The sequence below is a fragment of the Centruroides vittatus genome, unplaced genomic scaffold, assembly GCF_030686945.1.
Source record: "Centruroides vittatus isolate TY-2023 unplaced genomic scaffold, ASM3068694v2 contig_799, whole genome shotgun sequence".
Lineage (NCBI taxonomy): Eukaryota > Metazoa > Arthropoda > Arachnida > Scorpiones > Buthidae > Centruroides > Centruroides vittatus.
The window spans coordinates 3,857,317-3,883,791 of NW_027122516.1; the positions used below are offsets into that span (position 1 = coordinate 3,857,317).

Genomic DNA, 26,475 nt, shown 5'->3' on the forward strand with positions numbered 1-26,475 from the left:
CGGATGTTCTTGTTTCCAGCAATAATCTCGATGTTGAGGCGCTCTGCATCCAAAGAGATGCAGTCAAAAACATAATGGTCCGAATTGTCAGCTTTGCTACAAATGGCACAGAAAGATGAGTTCTTGCGAGTGAAACGGTGTAGATAATTCGAGAACTTGCCGTGGTCAGTGAGGAATTGAGTGAGTAGGTGGTTGGGAGTAACCCAATGGTAATTGTAGTATTCCTTGATTTTGGGGATATATTTGTAGGTGGTGTTGTTATGGTTTAAGTCCCAAATGGTTTGCCACCTAGTAAGCAGGTCCTGGAAAAGGAGTTTTCTGACACTATGGTTGCTTATTTTATCATAAACAATATCAAGGGTATTGTCACTGGTGGCCATCTTAGCTAACTGGTCAGCACGTTCATTACCAGCGGTGCTCTGTTGTGCATGGGTCCAGGTGATGCAATAAGTGTTGTGAGAATTTAAAATGGTATTACTAATACTTGAAGTTATATAGTGTTGCTTTTTCCTGTGGATCGACTGAATGGCAGAAGAGGAGTCGCTGACGACGTGTATGTTTTTGTGCCTGTAGTGCCTCTCAGTCCACTTGATTGCCAGGTCAATAGCAAGCAGCTCTGCCTGGAAGACAGAGAAGAGAAGATCAAGCTTGTTCATTTGACTATAAATTTCAGTGCTGTTCTGATAGATAACAAAGGCATAGCCAATGCAGTCATTCAATCCAGATCCATTGGTATAGATTTCAAGATCCAGGTGAATAGGTGGAGTGGTGCCAATGTAGTTATTAGCATAAGGTGAAATGCTTTGGGTGATTGGCTCTGGATGTTTGTACTTACTGGCCTGGATATGATGAGTAGAGGAAGAGATATCTATTCCCATTCTTAGATTCCAAATATCACTTTCCATCTTGATGACTTCAGTTATGGGAAGTTTTCTAGCGATGACCTGTAGGCTACTATTCGGAGAAGTTTGGTAGGCCTTGGTGATTAAGAGAAGTGCCTTTCGTTGTGAAGAAATGAGTCGTCTATGTGGGTGGACTTTGTCTACAGCAGAACCCCAGCTACTGCAACCGTATGTAACAATAGGAATGTACAGTACAAATGATCATATATAATGCTGATCGCATTGGAACTGAGACCCCAAGTTTTCCTGGCAATTTGTGAGAAAGCATGAAAAATAAGGCTGGTTCTTTTAGATATATACTTAATCTGATCATCCCAGGAGAGCCGAAATTCGAAGAGAACGCCGAGGTATTTAATATACTTTTCTATTTTAATAATTTGGTTGCTCATTTTAATGGTGGGAGTACGGAGATACAAGTTGGGGTTGCCAGGTTTATTAAAAACAATTCCCACAGTCTTGTTGGGGTTAAATTCGAGTTTGCGATCAATGCCCCATTGATATGTTCTGTTAAGGATGTCGGTGCCATGTTTTTCAAGTACGGCTCGGGATCTGCCTTCAATCAGGATCAAGACATCGTCGGCGTAGGCTGTAGTACTATCTTGCCCAAAGTTTTCATTAAGGAAGGCGTTAAAGGTAATGTTCCACAGGAGAGGCCCACAAACCGACCCCTGTGGACAGCCTCTGGTAATCCTGCGTTCAATGGTGTGAGTGCCATGTTGTAAAAGGGCCCTGCAGTCTTTGAGATAGTTCTGAAGGAGATAACAAATGTCAGCTAGGCAGGCAGTAGTATTGAGTTGTTGCAAGACAAGTGGCCACCAGGCACTATCAAACGCCTTAGAAATATCAAGGCTGATGGCCAGCATGTACTGTACTTGTGATTCTCCAGAAGTGTCCTGATGTTAAGAACTGCATGATTGATGGCACTAATAGTTGAGAGCTGGTGTCTAAAGCCATACTGTGCTTTATTAAGGATGGAGTTCTTTTCAATGTGCCAGCTAAGGTGGTTGGCAATAAGTCTTTCTAAGACTTTGCCCAAAGTTGGCAGCAGTGAGATGGGTCGGAGTTCATTCGGCCTACCAGGTTTCGGCACAGGTACAATTTTGGCAATCTTCCATTTGGTGGTAAAAACACCCTTAAGCAGGCAGGTATTATATAAGTTTACAAGCTGGAGTGGGATGACTCTCCAGATGTGTTTCACTATTTTTACATTTATTCCATCGACACCAGGGGACTTATTCTCTTTTAGTCTAGAGAAAACATTAATTTCATGGTAATCAAATGGAGGTGAATTGTTCATGTTCATCGGAGTAAAAGCAGTGGATCGAATGGTTTTCTGCCAAGTGGTGTCATTTTCAATGTTGTCATTGATGCAGAAATCATCCATTTTAAGATTCAGAATGTCTAAGAAGTTCTTTCCAGTGAGTTTGATGTCATCATTGATGAGAATTTCAGTTTTTCTGAGTTTATTGGTACAGAGCCTGGTTAAGTATCCCCAGGGGTCAGCAGAGGCCGATGTACAAAATTGCCACCAGGAGTTGAATTTTGTCTCCTTGATTTCCCGTTTGTACAGAGTTTGATGTGCGAGGTATTGCCACTTAAAGTCAGAACGGCTTGGTTCTGTGCAGCAGGATTGATATTTTCTTCTCAGAGCATTATTTGTTTTGTGTAGTTCAGTGAGTCTGGCATTCCACCAAGGAACAGATTTGCATCTTGGAGAGGTTCTGGGTGTGTATCTGCTGCAGGCATTTTCAATGGTAAGAATATTGTGGTCAAGAGTTTGTCGTTGTCAGTGTTGGATAGACTGTAATTTTTCATGTTGTTGACAAGATACTGTTTCATACCATCCTAGTCAGCAATGGCCAAGTTGTACTTCCATTTAAAAGAATCAGAAGAGTGAAGTGTGCTGTTACTTCAGGTGTTGGTCAGACTGTAGGAAATATAAGTGTGATCACTTAAACTGCTTTCACCGTGTACCTTCCAGTTTATAATGTCATCTATGCAGTTAGAACTACAAGCAGTAATGTCTATCCACGTCTCACTCTGACTTGAGAATATGTTGGCGGTGACAGAGGGTTGTTTAGCAGGACAAGATTATTCATGGCCAAGAACTCCTCAAAGATTTCACCTCGTTGATCCTGTGAATCACCACCCCATAATGGCGAGTGTGCATTGATGTCTCCAGCAAGGATAAACTTAGCATCAGTAAACTTATCCATGATACTTTGAATTGAATTAACAGTATGGGCCATGTTTATGTCTCAAGGGCAGTACATATTAATGATAATATAGGTGCTGTGGTAATGGTTAATCTCAGTGCAGACAAGGTATTCAGTTGAGAGGTTTCTATGATGTAGGATGGAAAAAGATGGTCTCATGATGATGTTGATGGCCCAGGGATATGTGTTTGTACCATTCAGAATAGAACAAGAGGTAGGCAAGCAGGAAGGGTTATTCTGATGACAATAAGGCTCCTGAATGATAAGGAAATCATAATTATTACATTTAGAAGCAAGAAGAGAGATGGCAGCGATGCCTCTCCCCAGGTTAATTTGAAGAAAACTGATGTCGTTGTTATTATATTGATCCATAGTCGGTTTGGTTAATTATGTTATCTTTGGCTTGCAGGAATATCGGACAGGAGCTGTCTCTGGCGTTGTGCTTGGCATGATTATTATTTTTGCTGTGGTGACAGTTGACGCATTTCGGCTCAGCACTCTTGTTGGGACATTCTTTGTAGGTGTGCTCACCGGCACACTGACTACAGGTAGGAGTTTCCTGCTCACAGAACTTGGTGGAATGCCCATACCTACAGCACCGAAAGCACTGCAGGACCGGGCAGAAGTCGGTGGCACGACATCTAGACCAGTCAATGTTTACTTTGCAAACCATAAGAATGCGTTTTCTTAATTCAGGTATAACTTCAATTATCCAGTTTTTGAAGGCACTCTCTTTTTTGCCGGTATTAAATTTTATTTTGAATTGTCTGTGGAAATCATCTTCAGTACAGGTCTCATTAATCTGGGCATTTTGGCAGTAAAGAAGTGCAGGAATATCTTCCCTTGGTATGTGTGAAGGCACAGAGTGAACCATAATATGTGGAAGTCGTTTTTTTGGTCTTTTAGTCTGTAGTTCGGGTAGACTGTCTGCTATACACTTTTCTAAAATATTGGTGTCCTCTTTACGTGTTAGTTCTACAGTGAGACCACCTCCACCAATTTTGTGGATTCGCTCCACACCAATCTGCAACTGAGATGGCTTAATTTTTTTCTGAAATTAAATTGCAGACATTTTCACTGTTAAAGTTGTTGTCGCTGCCATATACAAGCAGTACATCCTTTTGGCTGTGGGGAGCCTTGGTCACTTGTTTCGGGTGGGCAACAATGCTTGATGGTAATATAGTGCTGTAGGTTGGTCTAGAGGGTTGCATTGCAGTAATGGTGGCAATTTCATTAAGCTTGCCTAGTACTTCTTTTTGCGAGTTAATGATAACTTTATTGTTATCTTTGTTTAGCAGTTTATCAATTTTATTGGATAACTCACGTACGGAGTTGTCCACCGAGTGTCCCACGAAAATTTTAATGACACGTTCCACACATCCTGTGAGGTAATCAGTGTGCTTTTTTGTTCCTATTTTGGAACCTTCATTAGCGGCGATATAACATTTAAGTTCGATGAGGGCGGCAAAAGCAGAGTCATGTGAGCTTGGGGTGCTGGAAACCTCGTGACCCGACATGATTGAAGTGAAAGATAGGGTATAAACTGAAAAACCCCGATTGGCTAGTCAAAATGCCGAAAGGCTGACTCATGCACCGAACGGCTACGAGAAACGCCGAAAAAATAATATCTCACGCCAAAAATACTACACGCTGAAACAGCGGAAAGCACGCCGATCAGCTACCAACACCACGAGGTGGGAAAACAAAGGCCTTTGTGTAAGGCGAAAACTTGCACGACGATGGCGGCGTTAGAAAAGTATTACAAATTAAAAGAAAAGCGTCACAGGACACAGGACGAGAGGTGCTACCACACACAGTAAATGCGCCCCTCAAAAAGTACGGAAAGCCCGCAAAATGGCCCAAAACGGGGGGGCACAATCGTCACCCTGGAGTGAAAATCTGTGGATGGAAGTTAATAAAATATATACCAAAATGACTGGATGTCCCAAATAAAACGAGACATAAAGCGTAAACAGGGGATGCTTCGATCCTAAGTTATAGACAAACAAAGCTGTCCACTAGACCTTGGCCGAAAAAAAGGCGATATCTTGCGAAAAAATCGGCTGATTTTAAAAAAATAAATAAAAAGGTCAATGGTATTGGACAGAGCATGTTATCATTAATAAATTGTGTAAAAATCGCTTACCAGTGACAAGAAGATTTCGAAATATCGTAATCCAGAAACGGAGCAGAGTTTTGCCAGCACCTCACTGGAAACCTAGTTCCGATATCAGTATGAGGAAGGTACCCAGATGAAATTCAGATGTCATCTGAAAACATATTGGCATCACCCATCTAGGTATCTAGGTTGTGTGAAAATGGCCTAATGTGTAATGATGTTTTATTCTGCAAATAACCTTGTATAATGTATAGTTTTATTTTAATAATCAAACTAATGGGTTGGAATGTTTAAATGTCAAGTGAAAAAAAATCATGCTTTGACTCTGACTCTCATAGACATGACAAAATTGGGAAATAAATGAGATGTAGCATTCCTTTGAAAGAAAAACTATCATGTTATAAGTAATAAAAACGTAAAAACAATTCTTAGGTGTCAGAAAAGAAAATATCTTCATGTAAGATATGAGTCAAGGTGTCAAATTTGATTAATTGCGAGTAATTTTTCTTTTGCCCAATCTGGTTGTCTAATTTCACCTGGAAACAGTATAGGAACCAATCAGATGGAAAGAGAAAATCAGGACTAATCAAACTAAGAATTTTTGGAAGAAATCCTTTAAAAATCCTGAAATTCAAGGAACCCTGAAGTGTGGTTGCTTCTCCCTTATTCAACCTGTTTGTCCTCTGTGTCGGTTTCCCTGTTGTCTCAGACTTCATCTTTGTTTCATCGAACTACGTCTGACTTCCAGCCAGTTTGCCTTGGGTTGTCCAATTGCCGTCCAAACTGTGATTGATTGCTGTTGGTTAACCAGTGATCTATAGACTGAACTTTGTTTCTGTCCAAGAGAAATTTCCTACTGGAATTATGTAGCATTTTTCAAATAAATGGCTTGTTATGTAAAAAGTTACCTGTCTCAGTGTCGACAACAACACTCCCATCATGCTTGCACTTCTTGTTCATCTTGACATGGGCTTTCTTCCTGTTAGCAATCTTAAAATAACAGTTTCAATATTCAGTATTAAAGTCAAAATTGGTGTTCTTTTTTTATCTAAATCACCACACTTTATTTTATGGACATAGTATTCTGTCATTTGTGAGAATAATTCCAGTTGTATGCCTTTTATAAGTGTGTTTATCTTGAAGTATGATTTTCACTTCTCAGAATTTTCATTAGTATAGTATTTTTATTATTAATTAAAGATATTTTTTAATTTAATACATTTAAATTTATTTATTACAGCAGCACGCTCGTGAATTCTCCATTGGAGATTTTAAGAATATTTTTTTTAATAAAATATATTTAAATGTTTGAGTTATTAATGTAATTTAAGAATTCATACATTTTCTTTACTTCTTTATATTTCAGTTAGTTGAGTTATTTAATAAAAATATTTATATTCATATATTGTAGCTCCTGGACCAGTTGTTAGTTTTAATGCTGTGCCTTTTGGTTCAAGTGCATTTTATCTATCATGGGAAAAACCATTAGAGCCTAATGGAAATTTAACTGGTTATCAAATATTTTATGAAGAAGGTAAGATGCTTAGTTACATAAATTTAATCTATCCATTTTCAAAATACGAGGCGTGTTTTTAAAGTAAGTACCGTTTTGAAATATAAAAAAAACAAGCAAACATTTTTAACAAAATTTTTATTTATGTGAAAGCCCATATTTTACACTACTTTTCTACATAATTCCCATTAATATTGAGACACTTATCGTATCGTGGGACCAGCTTTTGTATTCCATCCTCAAAGAATGTTGCTGCCTGATGAGACAACCACTGTAGAACGGTCGTTTTGACTTCGTCGTGATTGTTATGGCACTGCCCTGCCAGATGCTTCTTCAAATGCAGAAACAAATGATAGTCACTCGGTGCTAGGTCGGGACTGTATGGAGGGTGGTCTAATTGTTCCCAGCTAAATGATGTGATTAGGTCTTGAGTTTGATTTGCCGTATGTGGACGAGCATTATCGTGGAGCAAAACGACACCCTTGCTCAGTAAGGCCCGCCTTTTGTTTTGTACTGCACGGCGCAGTTTTTTTAAAGTCTCACAGTATGCAGCTGAATTGATCGTTTCACCATGAGGCAAAAAATCAACAAGCAACACTCTGTATCTGTCCCAAAACACCGTGCACATGATTTTCTGAGCAGAAATTGTTTGCTTGAACTTGACTTTCCTTGGAGATGATGAATGTCGCCATTCCATGGATTGTTGCTTCGATTCCGGTGTAATGTAGGCTACCCACGTTTCATCACCTGTAACAATACGGCTTAAAAAATCATCTCCCTCGTCACTGTAGTGTTCAAGAAAAGTCAGTGCACTGGCCAAACGTTTGGTTTTATGCTCCTCTGTCAACATTTTCGGCACCCAACGGGAACACAACTTCCGATAATTTAATTGTCCGGTCACAATTTCATAGAGAACACTTCTTGAAACTGCAGGAAACTCTTGAGATAAAGATGATATGAATCATCTGTTCTCTTTCATTCTACAGTCCACTTTTTCAATCAAATCGTTGATAATGACTGAAGGTCGCCCACTTCGTTCCTCATCGTGAATGTTTGTGCGGCGATTACTAAAGGCCCTAACCCATTTTCGTACCATTCCATCACTCATAACGCTTTCACCATAAACTTCACTGATTTGGCAATGAATTTCAGCCAGTTTCTAGCCTTTAGCACTGAGAAAACGAATAACGGCACGCACTTTGCAGTCGGCAGGATTCTCAATGAGCGGCGGCATTTCAATAACACACAAACAACAGTAAACACAGACGACTGGCTCCGTAATGGCGTTTGTGGCTTCCCAGCAGATGTAGGTACACAGCGCGCATGCACTAAGTGCCGACTGCTGCGCTCCAGTGGCGTTATATTAAAATGGTACTTACTTTAAAAACACGCCTCGTATAATGATTAAACAATTTAAAAATCAATATTTATTATTGAATTTATTATATAAAAGGGAGTAGAAAATGTGCAAACATCCAAAAGGATGATTATGAAGTGTCAAAATCAAACAAACACAATATTTTGACACCTCATAATCATCCTTTTGGATGTTTATGAGGGCTACTGAGAAATAGTAATGTTTACTCACGGGCATTACTAAGAAGGATACATAAAACAGATGTACAAACAAAATATCCTTTATTTCTCTCCAAACTGGTTCTTTTAGTACAGATCCCAACTTTACAGATATTAATATTACTAATTAACAAAAGGGTGGTCTATTGTCCTCTCATAAGCATATAGGTAATGTGCGCGTATACATACAGTATCAACCCAACAGACTTACAACTAAGCTTATACCTATCTTAAACCTAAGAAAAAAGAAAAGGAAGAAACAGAGACTTGGGGAAGTATGTCAGATAGACAAAGGAAGGTAGAAAATACCCGAGTCTTCTCCAGTAGTAGGTACCAATGTGGAAGGTGTCTCTTTAATATTGTGCTTCCGGATGCCTCCCTCCTTTGAAACCAAAAAAAGGTGCCTCATAGATCTCCAGTCATACTCACTGTCTTTATGACCCTTTTCTTTCTGTTCTTTTTTTACCTCTACAGTTTTCCTTGGCTTCGCAGTCCTCTTTGTCCCTTTTTCTGGTTTGGAGCACTGCCTTGTCCTACCGTCCACTGTAAGATCTTGACCAAGAATGACACTTCCATTGGCAGTTTTGCCTCCAGTCCTTGCCTTCCTTTTGTTTTCCCCAAAAATTCGGAGAAATGATAATTCCCTTACCCTTTTGTTCTACCAAGAGTTCTGAGAAGGGGTAATCCCTCCTTAAGGCAATGAGATTTAAGACAGAAGCTTCCAGAAGGAAGTTATGAGAAAAGGGAAGAATTGAATATAAAGATAAATAAAAAAAATATAACTAAAATAGATATAACAATATGGACGATGGCCACAATATATTTTCCTGGTTGTAGAGATGGAATAAGCAGCCTTGTAATTAATACAAAGACCAATTTTTAGTTGATTTAAATATTTCCAGTAGCTTCACTCCCTTCAACTCTGTCACATTACTTGCAGGTGTATCAGTTGCACCTTTTCTAGTTTAACTGCCACTTCTGGAACTAAAGCATAGGTGGCCAGAGCCATAATCAGCTTTTTCTTATTAATGTTATATCGATGTTCCTTTAGTCTGCTGTTGCTTAAGGTTGCTGCTTCAATTAAGGTTAACAGATTTGGCAACAGCTTAGAATAAATATGAGTTACAAACTGTTCATTACACAGAAGACTAAATAAACCATTAATAAGAAAAAGCCAGTTGCAGCTCTGGTGACCTATGCTTTAGTTCTAGAAATAGAGGTTAAACTAGATGAAGTGTAACTGATATAACCAACAGGTAATATGAGAGAGTTGAAGGAACTGTAGCTGCTAGAAAAGTGTAAATCAACTACAAAAGGCTCTCTATATTAATTAGAAGGATGTAGATTTCATCTCAACAGCCTGGAAAATATATTTTGGATCAATGATCATCCTTTTGGCTATTTGCTCATTTCTTAAAGAAACAACCTTAAATTTCATAATTCTAGCACCAGTTTAATGAATAGACAAATATTATAAATTCAAAGCATTGGAATATTAAGAAATTTTAAATGGCTGTTCTACATAACATTTATAAGTTTAAAAAATTATAAATTTCTAATAACATTAAAATGTGTATTTTTAAATACATTTGTATTTTGAAGTCATGGTCACAATTTAAGACTATGGTCGAAGTTCATATCAATGTAAAACATATATATTCATGATCTCCCCTGTCTCTGAATTGTCTGAGGGTTATTGTAGAAGGATTTCCATCCTACTACAATAACCCTCAGACAATTCAGAGATGGGGAGACCTTAAATTAGTATGTTATTATAGTAATATTAATATAAAAAAACATTAACTTTGAGATTCTCCCAGCAGATGGATGAAAATCCAAAAAAACAAATGCTTTTGGTCTACTTCTAAGAACTGTTTCAGGTTATAATTTCCAGAAATGGAATACTGTATGCTTTGATGTTCAAAAATAGAATGTACAGAAGAACTTTAGATAAATTCAAATTTAAACCCATTGACCAATGGAATGTGCTGTTTTACAACATCTACATATGGCACATCCCATTGGTCAATCTCTCAACAGCCCTGACGGTCATACTATATATTTATATTTGAAATAGTTATTATTAAATAATAAAAATACAAGAATTGTATGATTCTTTAATAGACTCATTTGTTTTTATTTAGATTTTAAATGGTTTTAAATCAATAGTTTGATATTTTTCAGTTTATGGAACTTTATTGGGTCCAAAAGTTGAGCGAGAACCACCTATTACTATACCAACAGAGACAAGAGCAAAACTATTTGGACTCAATCCTGCTACAAGATACAGAATAACTATTTGTGCAACTACTAGAGCAGGTCAAGGAATGCCTTATTTTATTGAAGTTGAAACTAATAGAGCATTAGATAAACGTAAGTAAATTAATAGTGCAATTATTTTGTTTTAGCAAAAAAAAACTTCTAGAAAATCATTATATTTAGAATTTAAATTTAAAAATAATTAACTCCTATATAGGACATACTGTAAATTTCAACTACTTTGTACTGCTGTAAATACAGTAGTATAATTAAAAATAAAACCAGGATAATGAATTAAAAGTTTTGCATCTATGGAATCATTCGGTTTAACACTTCTAGTTCTCCTTTTATTTGCATCTTCAAGCTTGTTACTATATCTGTTTTCATATGATGTGCCCTATATTAAGTTATAAAAAAAGATATGGTAGCATGAAATTTTAAGATCTATGGAATCGACAGTAGTCAGAAAATATGGTGAATTAATTGAAGATATGGAAAAAATGTCTAATTCTTTGGATAGAAGATCAAATTGACACTATGTGCCACTAAGTCTTGAAAATATTCAGACTAAAGCTACAATGTTATTTAAAGATATTGAAGAGACAAAAGGTGCAGCAGCATCACAGATAGAGGAATTTCATTTGATGTCAAAAAATCAAAAATGTATGAGATGCAATCAAAAAGAAACCAGACTTAGTCTATAAAGATTTTAATACTTAACTAATTTAAATCTGGTTGCCATCTTCTTTGAAGTAGTCCTTCCCTGCATTTATTCTGTTTGTGAAATCTGGAAGTTAAGAACTAAAATTTCTGAATTATTTCACTCCAGTTATAAACGACTTAATCAACAACATTCCATACCCGGGAAATTGTTGACCCTTGACTGGCAACAATCGTCCCCTAACTGTCAACAAGCCGTTATTCCTTCGGAGCAGGTAGATCATCTTGCACGATAGTTTATAGTTAGCGTCCGAACTAGTTGTTTATTTAAAGCCCGGGAACACCTATGGACCTAATTGCGATCCGTTATTGATCACGTGACAGGTTTTCCCATCAAAAACTTATAAAAGACGCTTCCTTCCCCAAAGCGCTCTCCGATCGTCTCTCCATTGCGAAGTGCACTGCGCCGTCGATCGAACCCGAAAGTTTCTAAGTTCTTAAGTTCTTATAAGTGCCATTGTCCTGCCTATGAATTCTAAGGTTCTACGTGCCATCGTCCTATTAACTGACTCTCCGTCATCCCGAAAATTATCGTCACTTCTGAGTGAATATTTACCTACCGGGACACTCACTGGACTCCGTCTATTACGGACTTGTTAAGAGGTATGAAAAATATTTGTAAACTCTCTCTCTCTGGACCCCCTTTTTGTATATGAGGATAGAAGTGTAGTTTTGTTCGTTTTGCTTTTAATAAATCTTGTTTTGTTATAAAATGGTGTCTTTCTTGACTGTCGGCTTCGCCTTATCATCGACCCCATCCTTCCTCCTCATCTACTCGCGTAACGCGTGACGCGCCGTCAACGTAACAGCCATCCTTGACAAGTGAGTCGCCAGAACGGTAGGTACGACACCTTCTTACCTCCCCGGGATCTCACACTGTTTCTGCCTTGCCTCAAATGCTCCTTAGAAATTATTGTTTTGAACATTCTGAGGCACCTGTTGCAATTCAGACTGGATTCCCTTGACTGTATCAAAATTCCATCTCTTGAGCTTCAATTTCATTTTGGAGAGCAAAAAAGAAGTCACAAGTTGCTAAATCTGGAAAATAAGAAGGGCAAGGAAGACTGTCACGTTGTTCTTTTTGCCAAAAATGCTTGTGTTTTGAAGGCTGTTTGAGTGAAAGTGTTGTCATGATGATGAAGCCAGGTTCAGTTGCACTGTGGTGTTCATAAAAGTGAGGCAGTACAGTCCGCGAATGAAACATACAGAAAGGACTCTGCAACAACTACAACAATATACAATGTCCCTTTATTTCACTTTGAACAAATAAGGTTTTTTAAGAAATCCCAACTGATTTGTGATAATTTACAATCCGAGGTGTTTTACGCAGGGAACTCTTTGTCCCTAAACAAAGCAAGATGGTGTATTATTTTTTTTCTGAGTGCCTAACAATCAATTTTTTGTAATCGCATAACTAACCTAACTTAATCCTAACTTAAATCTAACTTAATACTAAGGAAAAATCAGGAAGATAGGATAGCGGGAAGGTAGAAGAAATAAAGGGATGATTCACCCGGGGTTTCTCTTTACTTGGTTGATACGCACTTTGGGTAGGATCTGGGTTCAACAATGGTGGCTTTCGTCTTCACTATCCTTTTTTCTCTATTACTTATCAAGGTTCTCCAATACACCAGTCTCTCTTTTTCAGTTCCTCACTGGACTATCACAAACTTCTTCTTTCCTCTCTGCGAAATCACGGTCAGAGCTTCTTTTTTTTACATCCGACTCTCTCCGTGTCTAGTCGACAAAGTGACTCCTTTCTTAGCTGCTTTTCCCCAGGCCACACTACCTGCTATTGTCTCTACCGATTCTCAGAACGGCTAATCCTATCCAAAAGTGATAACGGTCATCTTGGAAGGTTTTAGAAAGGATAGACAAAGGAAATAGAGGAAATTGCAAAAATAAAATAGAATTATAACTATCTATATATATAACCCATTCAACAGGTGTCCGTCCTTCCTTCCATCCGTCCGTCCCGTAACTGTTTGATAACCGACACTAGAGGCGCCCCTATCGTGTGTCATATTTCAAACATTCAAATTAAATTAACAATTTTAATTATTATTTAAATTAACAATTTAAATTATTATTCTTCATTTGACCAATACATTATTATTTGGTCAATATAACAATATAAATAATTCAGTACATTTGTAATAGAAATTTATTACTGTCACGGAATGCCTGTAATGTTCACTAGGGGGCGAATAACGAAAAACCGGATAGATTTGAACCGCTACGATAAAACGATAAGTGAAATAGTTAAGCTAATATTTTAATATAATAATAGAAACCTTTCATGGCACGAACGGATGGACGGAAGGAAGGACGGACACCTGTTGAATGGGTTATATATATAGATTAAGTGCATCAAACTTTTAAAAATTAAGCGCGCACAACTTTCATATATTAAGTGCATTAAACATGCCTCATAGAAATTTGTAATACTGCTAAAACGCCCACTAGGGGTCGTCCCGGGCTACTAGGTATCCTTATAACCTCCTCTATCATACTAAAACTTCTTGCTATTCTTTCTTTCCTTTTTAGTTTATAATTTAGTGTAAGTTAGTTGTAAGATTACAAGTCCGTCTTTTCTTATTTGTTGCGAGCACATTCTTTTGTTCTGTATTCACTTGATTCCTTCCTCCAGTTTGGGATATTATATAACATTAAGAGTTGGAATCCAAAAGATCCTGTATATTGCAAATCACATGAAAAAAAAAATAATAATAATTATTATTTTTTTTGTGTACTGCCTCTCGTGGACTATTGTACTACACTCACATGACTATCACATAATAATAAACCAGTTTTGCTATAAACTAGCTTTTTATTATCAAACATTTCAATTTAAGGATTTGTTTTAAAAATTTAAGTCATATTTCTTAAATTCTTTGTGTGGTTTCTCATCTTTTGCATCCAAGTCATTCAATTGTATTCATTAATCCAAAATATATTCATTCATATATTTCAATTTTTATATTTATCCAATGGATTTTAATTATTATATAAAATGCAGAATTCAAATAAGTTTATAGTTATAATCTTGAATAACTTGAAAATGGCTTTTGAAATGATAAAAACATTTGCTTATTAAATGATTTTGCTGGATTAAAAGATTACTTTTGTACAGGGTGTCTATGCTGAGTTTTAGAAATTTATTGTGCAAACACAGTGTGAGATCTATTGATAGCATGCATGTGCCACAATGTAGATAAGCTCACAAAGTTTCTCTTCTTGCATGCCATTGACTGTAATCATATGCACTTTTTTGGATACCACATTTCTTGACTGCTGGATAGATCAGAATGGTCCTGCCAGCTAGCCTCCATGCTTACGTGACATAACCTCTAGATTTTTCTCTGGGATTATGTATATGCCACACACATACAAAATGTGGACATGTTGAAGCAGTGAATCAGGAAAGTTGTTGCAAATGTGATCCCAAACATGCTGACAAACACATGGGAAGTTGAGAATTGATTAATGTGCTGTGGGTGACGAAAGGTGCACATGTTGAGGTGTACTGGTATGCTGACTAAAACTGTTTATATTTGCTTACCTTTTTATGCAGGAACTGCATCTGTAAGTTTCACTACTGTTTTAAAAATAAATTTCTAAAACTCAGCATAGACTTTATGGACATCCTGTATTTTTATGATAAGTACCATTAATTAAATTTATTTATTACATTTAATCAAAACATTTTATAAGTAAATTGCTTCTTTGTAAATTAATGTACTTTTATCAGTTTACTTATAGCTAAAACACAAGATTATATTAGGCAAGATAATTATAATTTGATTAGATCACAAATTAAAAAATAAACTTAATTTTTGTAGCTCCTGAAGCACCTGACTTTAAATGGGTTGTTTCATCACATGGAGAAGATACACCTGGTATAGTTATTACTTGGATACCAGCAGTAGGATGTGATCCAAGAGGCCAATTTTATGTGCAGTATAGGAGGAAAAGTAAATTTAAAATTTATTATTGCTAAAATTAATATTTATTTAAACTTATTAGGTTATTATTTATAATTCAATGAATAATTTTAAAATATTATTTTTACAAAGTTGCAGATTGTACAAAAACTATTTTGTTGGAATAAAGCCAAAGCTCATTTGTTATAAGAAGCTTTAAATTGCTATTTTCTTTGTGTTTTGTGGGGATCACAATGATTGGTAATAAGATAATTGTGAATGTGAATGATTCCTATGTGGTAAAGAAGACAAAGGAAAGCCAAGTTAACACTAAGTTTATGCTCAGACTTTAAACACACTACACTACAGTTCACCACAAAGTTAAACATAAAAAAGAATATCACATAAAAAGAAATACCAATATATATTTTGCTGGAGACGCCACTCACAAGTCAGTCGATAGTCATATCGCGTCCGATTAACAGAGCCAAAATTAATTTCCTCGATGGAAATGGATTTTGATTTCTTTCACTCGCAACACGCAGTCGTCAGAAAAACCACTACACAAAAAAGCAAAGTTCACCACTTGACTCCTCTCCACACGAAGGGCCCCTACAGTCAATCAGCAATTCCTTAAATACTCCTTCCCTCCTTCTAAAGTGCTGCCAACTCTTTACACAACCCAAACAAAAAAAATATAAAAAATAAAGTTATGTGTAGCCCAAAACACAACCATTACCACTGAAACGGCACAGTTTTCAACCTTTAATTTTTGTTCTTATGATGAGAACACAATTTTGAATTTACTGTTTTTGAATTTATTTAAATAAAAAATAATAATGTCATGCTCAAATTTTGTCTACAAATCATGTTATGTACTGTACAATAAGCATTATTTTTAGTTAGTGCTTTAACTCAGGGAATACCCACAAATCACATAGCCTAGTTGAAGGGGTGCAGGATTGGACTACATGGTTTATAAATTACTTAAAAATTTACTAATTTTGTTCTGTTTAGTATGTACTGTGATATCTGTAGCATTGAAGTCTATTTACTAAACATGTGCAAAACTGTTTTATATGTCAACCTAGGCATTTTTCCAGCAATGGAGAAGGTATCTGAATGTTTTTGACTATGTTGACTAGTCTGTTTCAGATCCAACCATAAATTCTACCCTTCACCAATGGAATGTTTCCAGCTTCTATAACATATTGGAATTCTTCAAAAAATTATGGAACAACCATGGAATGATCGATGACATAAGTTTGAAAATCAAAATCATCAATCATTATTGGTTCAGAAGATTATTGTAGCAAGACCCAACAACAAATAAAATACAGTCAACACATCATGTTAGCTTATGGGTATTCAAAAAACTTATACAAAACTTGTGACTAGATTTTCCATTAAGGAGTCAGCCCAAGCAAGCAACATGGAACATACCACTGTGATCACGCGGCTTCCGTGTCAGCATTTCTTCAATGCCTTGTCAGGATTGACACCACTGTGTCTTAGCTGACACAGAAGCTGCGGCGGTTCAAAGATAGATCATGTGAGCGGTCGTGTTACGGAGCAATCGGATTTGGGATGGAAGGAGAGACAGTGCACTGGAAGTAACTCTCACAGAGACCTCATTAACTAAACAACGTTTATATACACAGGATGGGAACATGATCGAAATACATTTAAAAAGGGTAGATAAGCCTAAAGTCGTGATTCTCTAGAGAAAGAGTTTACATAAGATTCGCGTGGCAATAAATACCTGAAGTTGGTTGCTTGTCTGATTTAGTGAAAATAACGTGATGGCAAAATTAGTCCATTTAAGCTTTCAGTATTCTAGTCTGGCGAATAGTCCAATGGACGACAGACTTAATCCAATAATTGAAGCACTACAAAATCAGGGATCCTGGCGATTATAGATCTGGGCAACGACTCGAACTCTCGGAAGGACAAGCGATGATTTCTTGAGTCGGAGAGGGATAGGCAACAACTGCCTAATTTGTTAGTAAATCACATTGATGAAATTGAGATGTTAAGTCAAAAGGTGGTGAGAAAGCGTCATTTTAGTGTCTGAGAACCGAACAGATGTTTTGCTCTCAGGTGTAAAAGTTGACAGTTAGTTGACAAAAGGGTTAATGTGACACTGATGTCATGGAATGTTCAGGCCAGTATTTTGGATCCTCACATCACTCAATCTACATAGTTGATAACGTTCATCCTTCTCCATCTGGAATAGCGCCTAGGTTGACTTTGATATATATTTTGAGTTTAGTTCCAGCTTCCAGAATTAGTACTGTCATATATGAAGACAACATTGTCCAAAGTAGTGATTGATAAGTCAGTTGAATGAAAGGTACCATAACCTTCTCATCAATGAATCTGAGAAAGTGTTAGTTTAGTTGACAGTGAGGAAGTTGATATATTCTGGCTTCTAATGAAATCATATTGTTGAAAGTTGTGATGCTAGGCTTGGCGAGAAGAAACTTCTCCTTGATCTTTTGTTAAATTTTTTATACTTATTAAAGTTATTATGCTAGAAGTTCGGGTGATTCATATGTCGTATTGTGAATGCTCCACTGAGCTGGCCTTATTTGTTTAAATTAATTGGGCCAATTTCATATTATTATTAATTGTCTATAAATACATTGTCATCACTCAAATATTACATATTTTCATATGAAAAACTTTGAAAATATGAAAATATAACGAACTATCAAAACCCCACCCTCTGTTGCTGAGAAACATTTCATTAAACAAACACAAACGTTTCCAATCTAATGCAACAGGCCATCTTTGGGTGTAACTGAATTTGAATGCCTTTTCAAACAGGAACATTTTAACGAAGGAATGCTTGAACTCTCATATTTAAATTTAAATCAGATTGAATTTAAATGTTAATTTATGTGGCCTATTGCATTAGGTTGAAACATTTGTTCTGTATTTGTTTAATAAAACATTTCTCAACAACAGAAGATGATTTTGATAGTTCATTATGTATAAAAAGCTGAGTTTGATTAGTGGTTTTGGTCTTTAACCAAAAACCACTAATAAAACTCAGTTTACAAGAAGCATAAGATTTATTGTTGAAGTAATAATATATAAATACATTAATTGTCTTTGGTAGCTTCTGTGTTATACTTTTAAAGATAGAACCATGGTTGCAAATACAGTCAAACTTTAGTTTTTGAACTAAAAGTTGTTCTAAAACCAAAACAAATTTTCTCATAAGAAACAATATAAAATGGATTAATCCATTCCTGACCCCAAAATAAAGCTTTCTTTTTTACCTTTTCAGCTGTATTTCATGAATAAAAAATGCCCACAAATGCAATGTAATCTATATATATAAAACTACTTGTCCTGACTGACTGACTGACTGATTCATCATCACCCAGAGCAAACCACTGAACCTAAAGAGGTGAAATTTGGTACACAGTTAGGGTACATTATGGAAACGCACACTAAGAAGCGATTTTTCGAAATTCCTCTGCAGGGGGAGAGAGAGAGCGCATTAAGTCTTAACCAGAAGAATGGCTTCTACTCTACTATTTTAGATGCAATGTTTTGTTTTTAACTGCGTTTTAGTAGGGTACGCCATGGGATTTTTTGAAATTCCCGTGGGAAATTCTCCTCGAAGTAGTAAGGAGAGAAAAAGAAAGTTAGTATAAGTTGATACAACCCATGTTTGATTGTCACACATGTGAGTATTTTATATATTTAGATTTAGATTAGATTGTTATAAATTAAATAATTACTGTGTTAGACTCGGCGCTTATCGGAAAGATTAATAAAAAGGCATTTGGACTAGCATAATCAGTTATGTAACAAAGGAACAAAGAGTGCACAAAGATTACACACAGTCTTGACTCACAGAAGGTCAGCGCTGGAAAGGGGAGAGTGAAATGAGGTCACCTTCCTCGAGGGGTCAACAACGCCACCAACCTTTTATTACATCAGAAGAACATCTACAAAACATCGTGATTGTTGATTCCAACACTATGGTGTCTGAAATACTAAATATAAATGGTGTTATGACGCTCTACACCATCATTCCAATTATAAGCGATGGAGCTTGCCTCTTTAGAGCAATATCCTTTGTTTTGTATAACACTCAAGTGATGGCCAAAGAAGTACGTGCAAAAATAGTGGCTTACGTGATGACGAGTCACTGGGATGAATTTTCGATTATGTCACATGATAGTGATGGAAATAATTATAGCAGTTCTGACGAATACTTTGACGATATTGTCACAATTTCATAATTATGGAGGTTTATGTGAGTTAGTAGCAGCGGGACAAATATTTCTGTTAACTTTCGAAGTTTACTACAATGGCAAGCTGTATGAGAAATTTGGTGTAGAAGGAAATTCCGTGAAGTGACTGCGTTTTAGTTCTATGCAAGACCTGTCTCATGGACATTTTGATGTTTATTTGCCTTATGAGTTGTCAACATCTATTTTTAATTCAGTTAACTCTGATAGAATACCCAGCTCTGAGAAACGTACTATAAAACGTCGTGCTAGATTTACGAATGCAATTAGAAAAAAAAATCATACAAGCTGCTACTAAATACCAACAAAAAAAATCCAGAAGTTCACAGAGCTGTCCTTCGTAGACATGAGCATAATAATCAAGGAAAATGAACGGAAAGGTGATTGCTTCCATGGAAGATTAAAGCTTTTTCTGGGATGAAATATGACCCAGAGATAGCTTATGAAACAGATAAAATAGCATCCCTGGGCACTATGAGTCATAAATGTGTACGCTGTAATGCCCTCAAGTTTAAAGAAGAGGCACCTGGTATGTGCTGTAGCACTGGTAAAGTGCAGCTTCTGGCTTTTTTGCCTCTCCCTGAGCTGCTCAATAGTTTGCTCATGGGCCAGCCTTCATCCTGAGCACATTCATTTTATGGACCACATTAGGAAATATGATGCTTGCTTCCAAATGACTTCTTTTGGAGCAAAACAAGTTATAGAAGATGGATTTATGCCTACTTTTAAAGTGCAGGGTCAGGTGTATCACTTAATTGGTAGTCTGCAACCTTTGCCTCAACAAAAGCTTCAATTCTTACAGATTTATTTTGTTGGAGAGGATGATAGAGAGGCAAGTTTAAAATGCAGCATTTTCCCTGATGTGAAAAAGAGTCTGATAAAACAATTGCAGGTGATGTTGCACTGCTATAATCCGTACATAAAAGATTTAAAAACTACTCTTGAAAAAGTACCTCACAATTGTAAAAACTTAGAAGTTGTAATTCATGCTGATAGGAAACCAGCCAATACTCATAGAGGACGTTTTAATGCACCAACAGCAAGAGAAGTAGTTCTGGTCATAGTTGGACAGTAGTTTGAAAAATGAAATATTGTATTACAAAGTCATGACAACAAATTACAACGTATTAGTGAAGTTCATCATTTGTACGATGCATTGCAATACCTAATACTTTTCTGTCGTGGTGAGGATGGTTACTCCATTGACATCTTCCAAATTGACCCAAAAACAAAGTTACCTATTCGAAAAACCGTTTCTGCAATGAACTTTTATTTTTACCGCATCATGATCAGACAAACAGAAATCAACTATTTATTGTATTTCTGATCTCTCTTCAGTCAATACTTAATTGATATGTATGCAAAAATTGAGACAGAGCGATTAAATTTTAAAAGAAACAACCAGGCACAACTCCGAGCAATAGTTACATACATATCAGAGATGCTGTAGGAAGACAAGATACCAATGTCGCTCAGCTTGGTCAGATGATAGTGCTTCCATCATCTTTCACTGGGTCACCACGATATATGCATGAAAAAACTCAGGACACCATGACATACATCTGCTATTACAGTCACCCTGATTGATTTATTCATTACATTTGTGTGTAATCCTCGATGGAAAGATATTGAAAATGCATTACTATCTGGACAAAAGCCTCACAATCGTCATGATATCATAGCTAAGGTATTTCACTTAAAAGTTAAGGTGTTAATGACATTGTTAACAAAGGGGAATTTGTTTGGGGATGTGCGTTGTTTTATATATTGTGTTGAATGGCAAAAGTGGGGTTTGCCTCATATACACATTTTGTTGTGGCTACAGCAACGTATTTCTCCAGATAAATTAGATAGTGTTATTTGTGCAGAGATACCAGACCCTGAGAAGATCCTCTCCTTCATGAAATTTTAAAAGGCAATATGATCCACTGACCTTGTGGTAATTTAAATAACAGATCACCTTATATGAAACAAGGTAGCTGCATTAAGAAGTTTCCTCGACCTCTCCTTCAAGAAACTCAAACAGGAGAAGGCGGATACCCAAAGTACCAATGAAGAGCTCCAGCAGATGGTGGTTTCACTGTTGAAATCAATGGCGTGACCCTTGATAACCATTGGGTAGTGCCATATAACTCTGTGCTATCACATACTTTCGGTGCTCATATTAACGTGGAGTACTGTAACTCTGTAAAATCTATAAAATACATATGTAAATATGTCAGTAAAAGGAGTGATCAGGCAACATTTGGTCTTAAAAATGAAAAGGATGAAATCGAACTCTATGAAAGTGGGCGATACATCAGTAGCTCTGCGGCTGTATGGAGAATTCTAACTTTTCCCATTCATGAGAGGTTCACTCCAGTTTTTCATCTCATTGTGCATTTGGAAAATGACCAACATGTATATTTTAATCCAAATGAACCCAATCACTTAACAAATATTCTTAACAATCCAGCAAAAACTACGCTTACAGCATTTTTTGACTTATGCAAAACAGATAATTTTGCAAAAACACTTCTTTATGTTGAAGTTCCCGCTTTTTATGTATGGAAAAATAACAGATTTGAGAGAAGAAAATGTGGTAAAGACGTCGATGGCTGGCCGGGAGTGAAAAAAGATCAGACTTTAGGCAGGGTATATACCAGACATGGGCAAATGTTGCTCCGAGAGCCGCATGTGGCTCTTTTTGAGTTACATGCAGCTCTTGCTGAAAGTGTTAATTTCTGTTTTTTATTATTATTTTTACAATTTTACTTTTTATAATTTTGTGAAAATATGTTTATTAAAAAAATTCAATTTTGTTTTATATTATATTTATATTATATGATAAAATCGCACGCCTTTCCATACTATCTGCCACGACAGTACAGAACTGCGGCTCACATGATTTTGCAAAACCTACATTTTGGCTCCCACTGCTTGCCCACCCCTGCTTGCCCACCCCTTGCTTGCCCATACCTGGTATATTACCATCCACCCTTGCTTGCCCATCCCTGGTATATACCTAATAATACTGAGTGTTATTATCTTTGCCTTTTACTACATGAAATTCGAGGCCCTACATCTTTCATGAAATTGAAAACAGTTAATGGTACTGGTACTATTCAACCCACGTACCAGTTGGCATGTAAGGTTCTAGGCTTGCTAGAAGACAAAAGGCACTGGGATGCAACTATGGTAGAAGCTGTGCTTTGTGATTCTCCATTTAGATTACGCAAACTTTTTGCAGTAATGTTGATATTTTGTCAATTGTCAGATGCTTTAAATCTTTGGGAGAAATATAAGTATAGCCTTTCAGAAGATATACGGCACCAAGTTGAGTTACAACATAGAGATGTTTATCTAATTTTAAATGAAGTATACAATAAATGCTTGGTGTGTCTTGAAGATACAGTGCTGTCTTTAGAAGGCCAATGCTTACAACAGTATGGTTTACCTCAGCCATCAAGATGTGATGAAGTGTTACAAAAAACAGACTATCTCCGAGAGATGATCTATGACTTAAATATTGTAGTGCTTGATCACTAAATGTATATATTTTTTTTCTTTGTTTGTGTCAATTATTTATTTTATTGTATTGTAGTTAGAGAAACGGATATAAATTCCGTTCCGTTTATGTCGTCGCGTACCAACCCTTGACGGGTGAGGTTTGTAAGCGGTCATTGGCGGATTGACGGGTCACGTGATACAGAAGTTCCCGGATGGTGGGAACTTATAAAACATGCGTGTGGTGACATGGGAGTACTTTTTCTTTCTTGGAGATTAGCCTGGATTGAGCGAGAAGTTTACTAACGGATTGGAAGGAAGGAATTGGAGTGGTGGAGCTAGGAAGAACAATCCGGATCCATTGGCGCGAGGAAACGGTATGTGCCTTTTGCGACAATAGTATTTCGTGGAGGAAGGAACATTCATTCAGTCATCACATTTATTTCGCTGGAAAGGACTTCTTCCCAACACGTGGATGTCCCATTTCCCAATCGACTGAGTATAATGTGTAATTCGAACGTGTATAATTATCGTCTGTAAATTAATTTGTATCTTGTTAGGTTAAGTCTGTGTTCCTTTTGTTTTTCCTCTCTTATGTTATTTAAATAATAAATTTTGTTATTGTGTAAAGTCCTCGTTTTTTTCTTACCGATCTTTATGTCTGGATTGTTTCGTTCATCCCAGATTCTACAATATTTTAGCACAAATTGTAACTACTAATGAAAATTTGTTAAATGATGAACAGCCTCACGTTTATAGCCAAATTTTAGAAAGCATTGAAAAAGGCACTGGTCAAACATTTTTCTTAGACGCACCTGGCAGCACCGGTAAGACATTTGTCCTGAGTCTTTTATTGGCTAGAGTGCGAAAAGATTGCCAGATAGTATTGGCTGTTGCTTCTTCAGACATTGCTGCTATGTTGCTGGAAGGAGGTAGAACAGCTCACTCTGCGTTCAAACTGCCCTTGAACCTGATGTGAGTAGAAACACCTATCTGTAATATTCCAAAACAGAGTAACATGGTACAAGTTTTGGAGGACTGTAAACTAATAGTTTGGGATAAACGCACAATGGCCCTTAAGAGTGGATCCGAAGCTCTCAGTAGAACATTAAAAGACATAAGAGAAAACAATAGCTTGATGGGAGGGGTCACTGTGCTCTTAGCTGGAGATTTTCGGCAAACATTACCCGTCATATCTAGGGGTACATGGGCAGATGAAGTAAAAGCATGCTTAAAAACTTTATATTTGTGGTCACATATCCGGAAACTTGCACTCCATAACAATATGAGAGTAATTTTACCAAATTAGTAACAACTAATGATTGAGAACCTTAGTGAAGTACCGAGGGAGTGTTATTTCTATCAAATTGCAAAATCCGAGCAAGCGAAGCTGCAGGTAACAGCTAGTATAATAAATTTTTATCGTTTGATTTGACTTAAGCACCTTTAAACTCTAATTCTTAGATGCCATTTATATTACATGAATGTTAATTAATGCAATTCTTATTAATTAATTTGATTTAAATTTAACTGTGGCATATACCAAAGTGCATGGAAGTAGTATCTTTCCCACATGCACGTTGAAATCTAATTTTAATAGCATCGTCGTCGACGATTTGTGTCGTAACACCTAATGATGTGAAGCTATCTTGGCACCGCAAACTTCTGAATCAGTACTCCCATAATTGATTGGTCAGGCTATTGACTTTCTTTAACATTGGAAATATATAGGGAGTTGACCATCTGTCTCTCTAATCTGTGGCTGGTTCATGTTGAGTAGCTGGTTCAACAACTGAGTTATCTTACAACTGCTACAATTATGAGTTTGAAATTCTGTTTGTAAACTGTGTTCAAACAGTGAGCCATTTGAAACAAAGATTTGACTGTGTTTGGGTCTAATAATAATCTCAACATTTACTAATCATACATACTAGTATATGCATACATATCTTGATGCTTATAATCCAAAAAGGGTGAAAAGAGACTACAATTTTACAAATCAGCTATTCAGCAACTTTCTCCACATCTTCCTGCTCACATTCTCTTTCTGACTAAGCATGTTATATTTTTTCAGATACTCATCCAACATTTACTAATCAAGGTTATTTATTCCTAAGGAATATTTAGAATTTTAAGGAATAAAATATTTTAATTAAAACAAATTTGTATATATTTTAGAAGAAAGTCAATGGGAACGTACACCGCTTGAAGAAATCAATACTGTCATAGTAGTAAGGAGTATCGAATTGAGCAGAAAATATGAAATGAGGGTGATAACTGTTGAAGATGGCTTTGAAGTGCCAAGTAAAATAAAAGTAGTAGATACATCTAATTTACGTAAGTTAAAAGTTTGGCCAAGACTATAGCAACTAAACGTTTTCTATTGAATTAAATTTTCTTAAAATCAATAAAATGACATATTTGTTTATATTTTTTTATTTAGCAATCATTGCTCCAATTTATGAAGATACAGTAGTAAATGTAACTTGGTTCATTGGATTATTGTGTCTCATTCCTGTAATGGCATTGTGGTTATCATTGTTAATTTTTATATGTATTAAAAATCTCAGAGGAGGAAAATATTCCATTAAAGAAAAAGAAGCTTCTCAAGGTCACGATCTCAATTTTGTGGAGAACAATGGTTTTACTGAATACAGTCAGTCGTAAGTATATTAAGCAACATACTGTTTTAAAGACATTTTATAGAAGAAACTGATTCATTTAAATCTGAATTTTACATTTAATAATTTCTTACTGATTTGGTTCTAAAGTTATCCATTTATATTTCTGAAGGGGAAACAACCAAGTTACCTCTAAGGGAAGCAAAGTGTCATTAAACGATAGTATAAAAGATATGGAAAGTGATACAGACAGTATGGCAGGTTATGCAGAAGGAGAAACTGGACAGTTTAAAGAAGATGGTTCTTTTATAGGCCAATATCGACCCAAAAAGAAGGAAAATGAAACATCATCATCATCAATGTTAGCAACTTTTGTATGATTTTAATAATCTGTTAAGGATTTTGTCCCATTTACTTTTACGTTATTTCATTATTATAAAATTTTACTTATTCGGGATAATTAAATTTTGGTTTTGTAGATGTAGCGACTGTAGTCTTGGTTTGTTATGTCAGACTATACAACTGGATCTTCATAAACACATTTATTACTTAATATAAATAGCAAATTTAACATACACTCTTCAAAAGTGAAATTGTTACACCATGAAGAAATGTGCATAGCCACGTGTACATTGCAGGACTTGTAGAGGTGACAGAGTTATGCAAATAATTAAAAGAACAAATAAAGATATATGACAGATACTTATTTATTCAGTAACGAATATGACCCTCCATGGTCGCTACATGGATATGCGTACTATCAATGAGATGATTAATGGTTGCATGAGGTATTCCTTGTGAAGCTGCTTCAACTGCAGCATGCATATCATCTATGGTATGTGACAGTGGTCCCCAGTGAACCTCACATCG

The 26,475-nt window shown here is 36.2% G+C and overlaps 1 protein-coding gene across 1 annotated transcript in view; it reads left to right on the forward strand.

Moving 5' to 3' along the window:
* The window catches only part of LOC136981935 (neuroglian-like), a 125,312-nt gene extending 99,221 nt beyond the window's left edge, over positions 1-26,091 (forward strand). The window contains exons 18-23 of the mRNA XM_067278338.1: positions 6,649-6,771; positions 10,510-10,698; positions 15,147-15,278; positions 25,163-25,321; positions 25,428-25,647; positions 25,778-26,091. Coding sequence (XP_067134439.1) covers positions 6,649-6,771; positions 10,510-10,698; positions 15,147-15,278; positions 25,163-25,321; positions 25,428-25,647; positions 25,778-25,985 — 1,031 coding nt within the window. The 3' untranslated portion in view covers positions 25,986-26,091. The remainder of the gene's footprint in view (positions 1-6,648; positions 6,772-10,509; positions 10,699-15,146; positions 15,279-25,162; positions 25,322-25,427; positions 25,648-25,777) is intronic.
* The last annotated feature ends 384 nt before the right edge of the window (positions 26,092-26,475 follow it).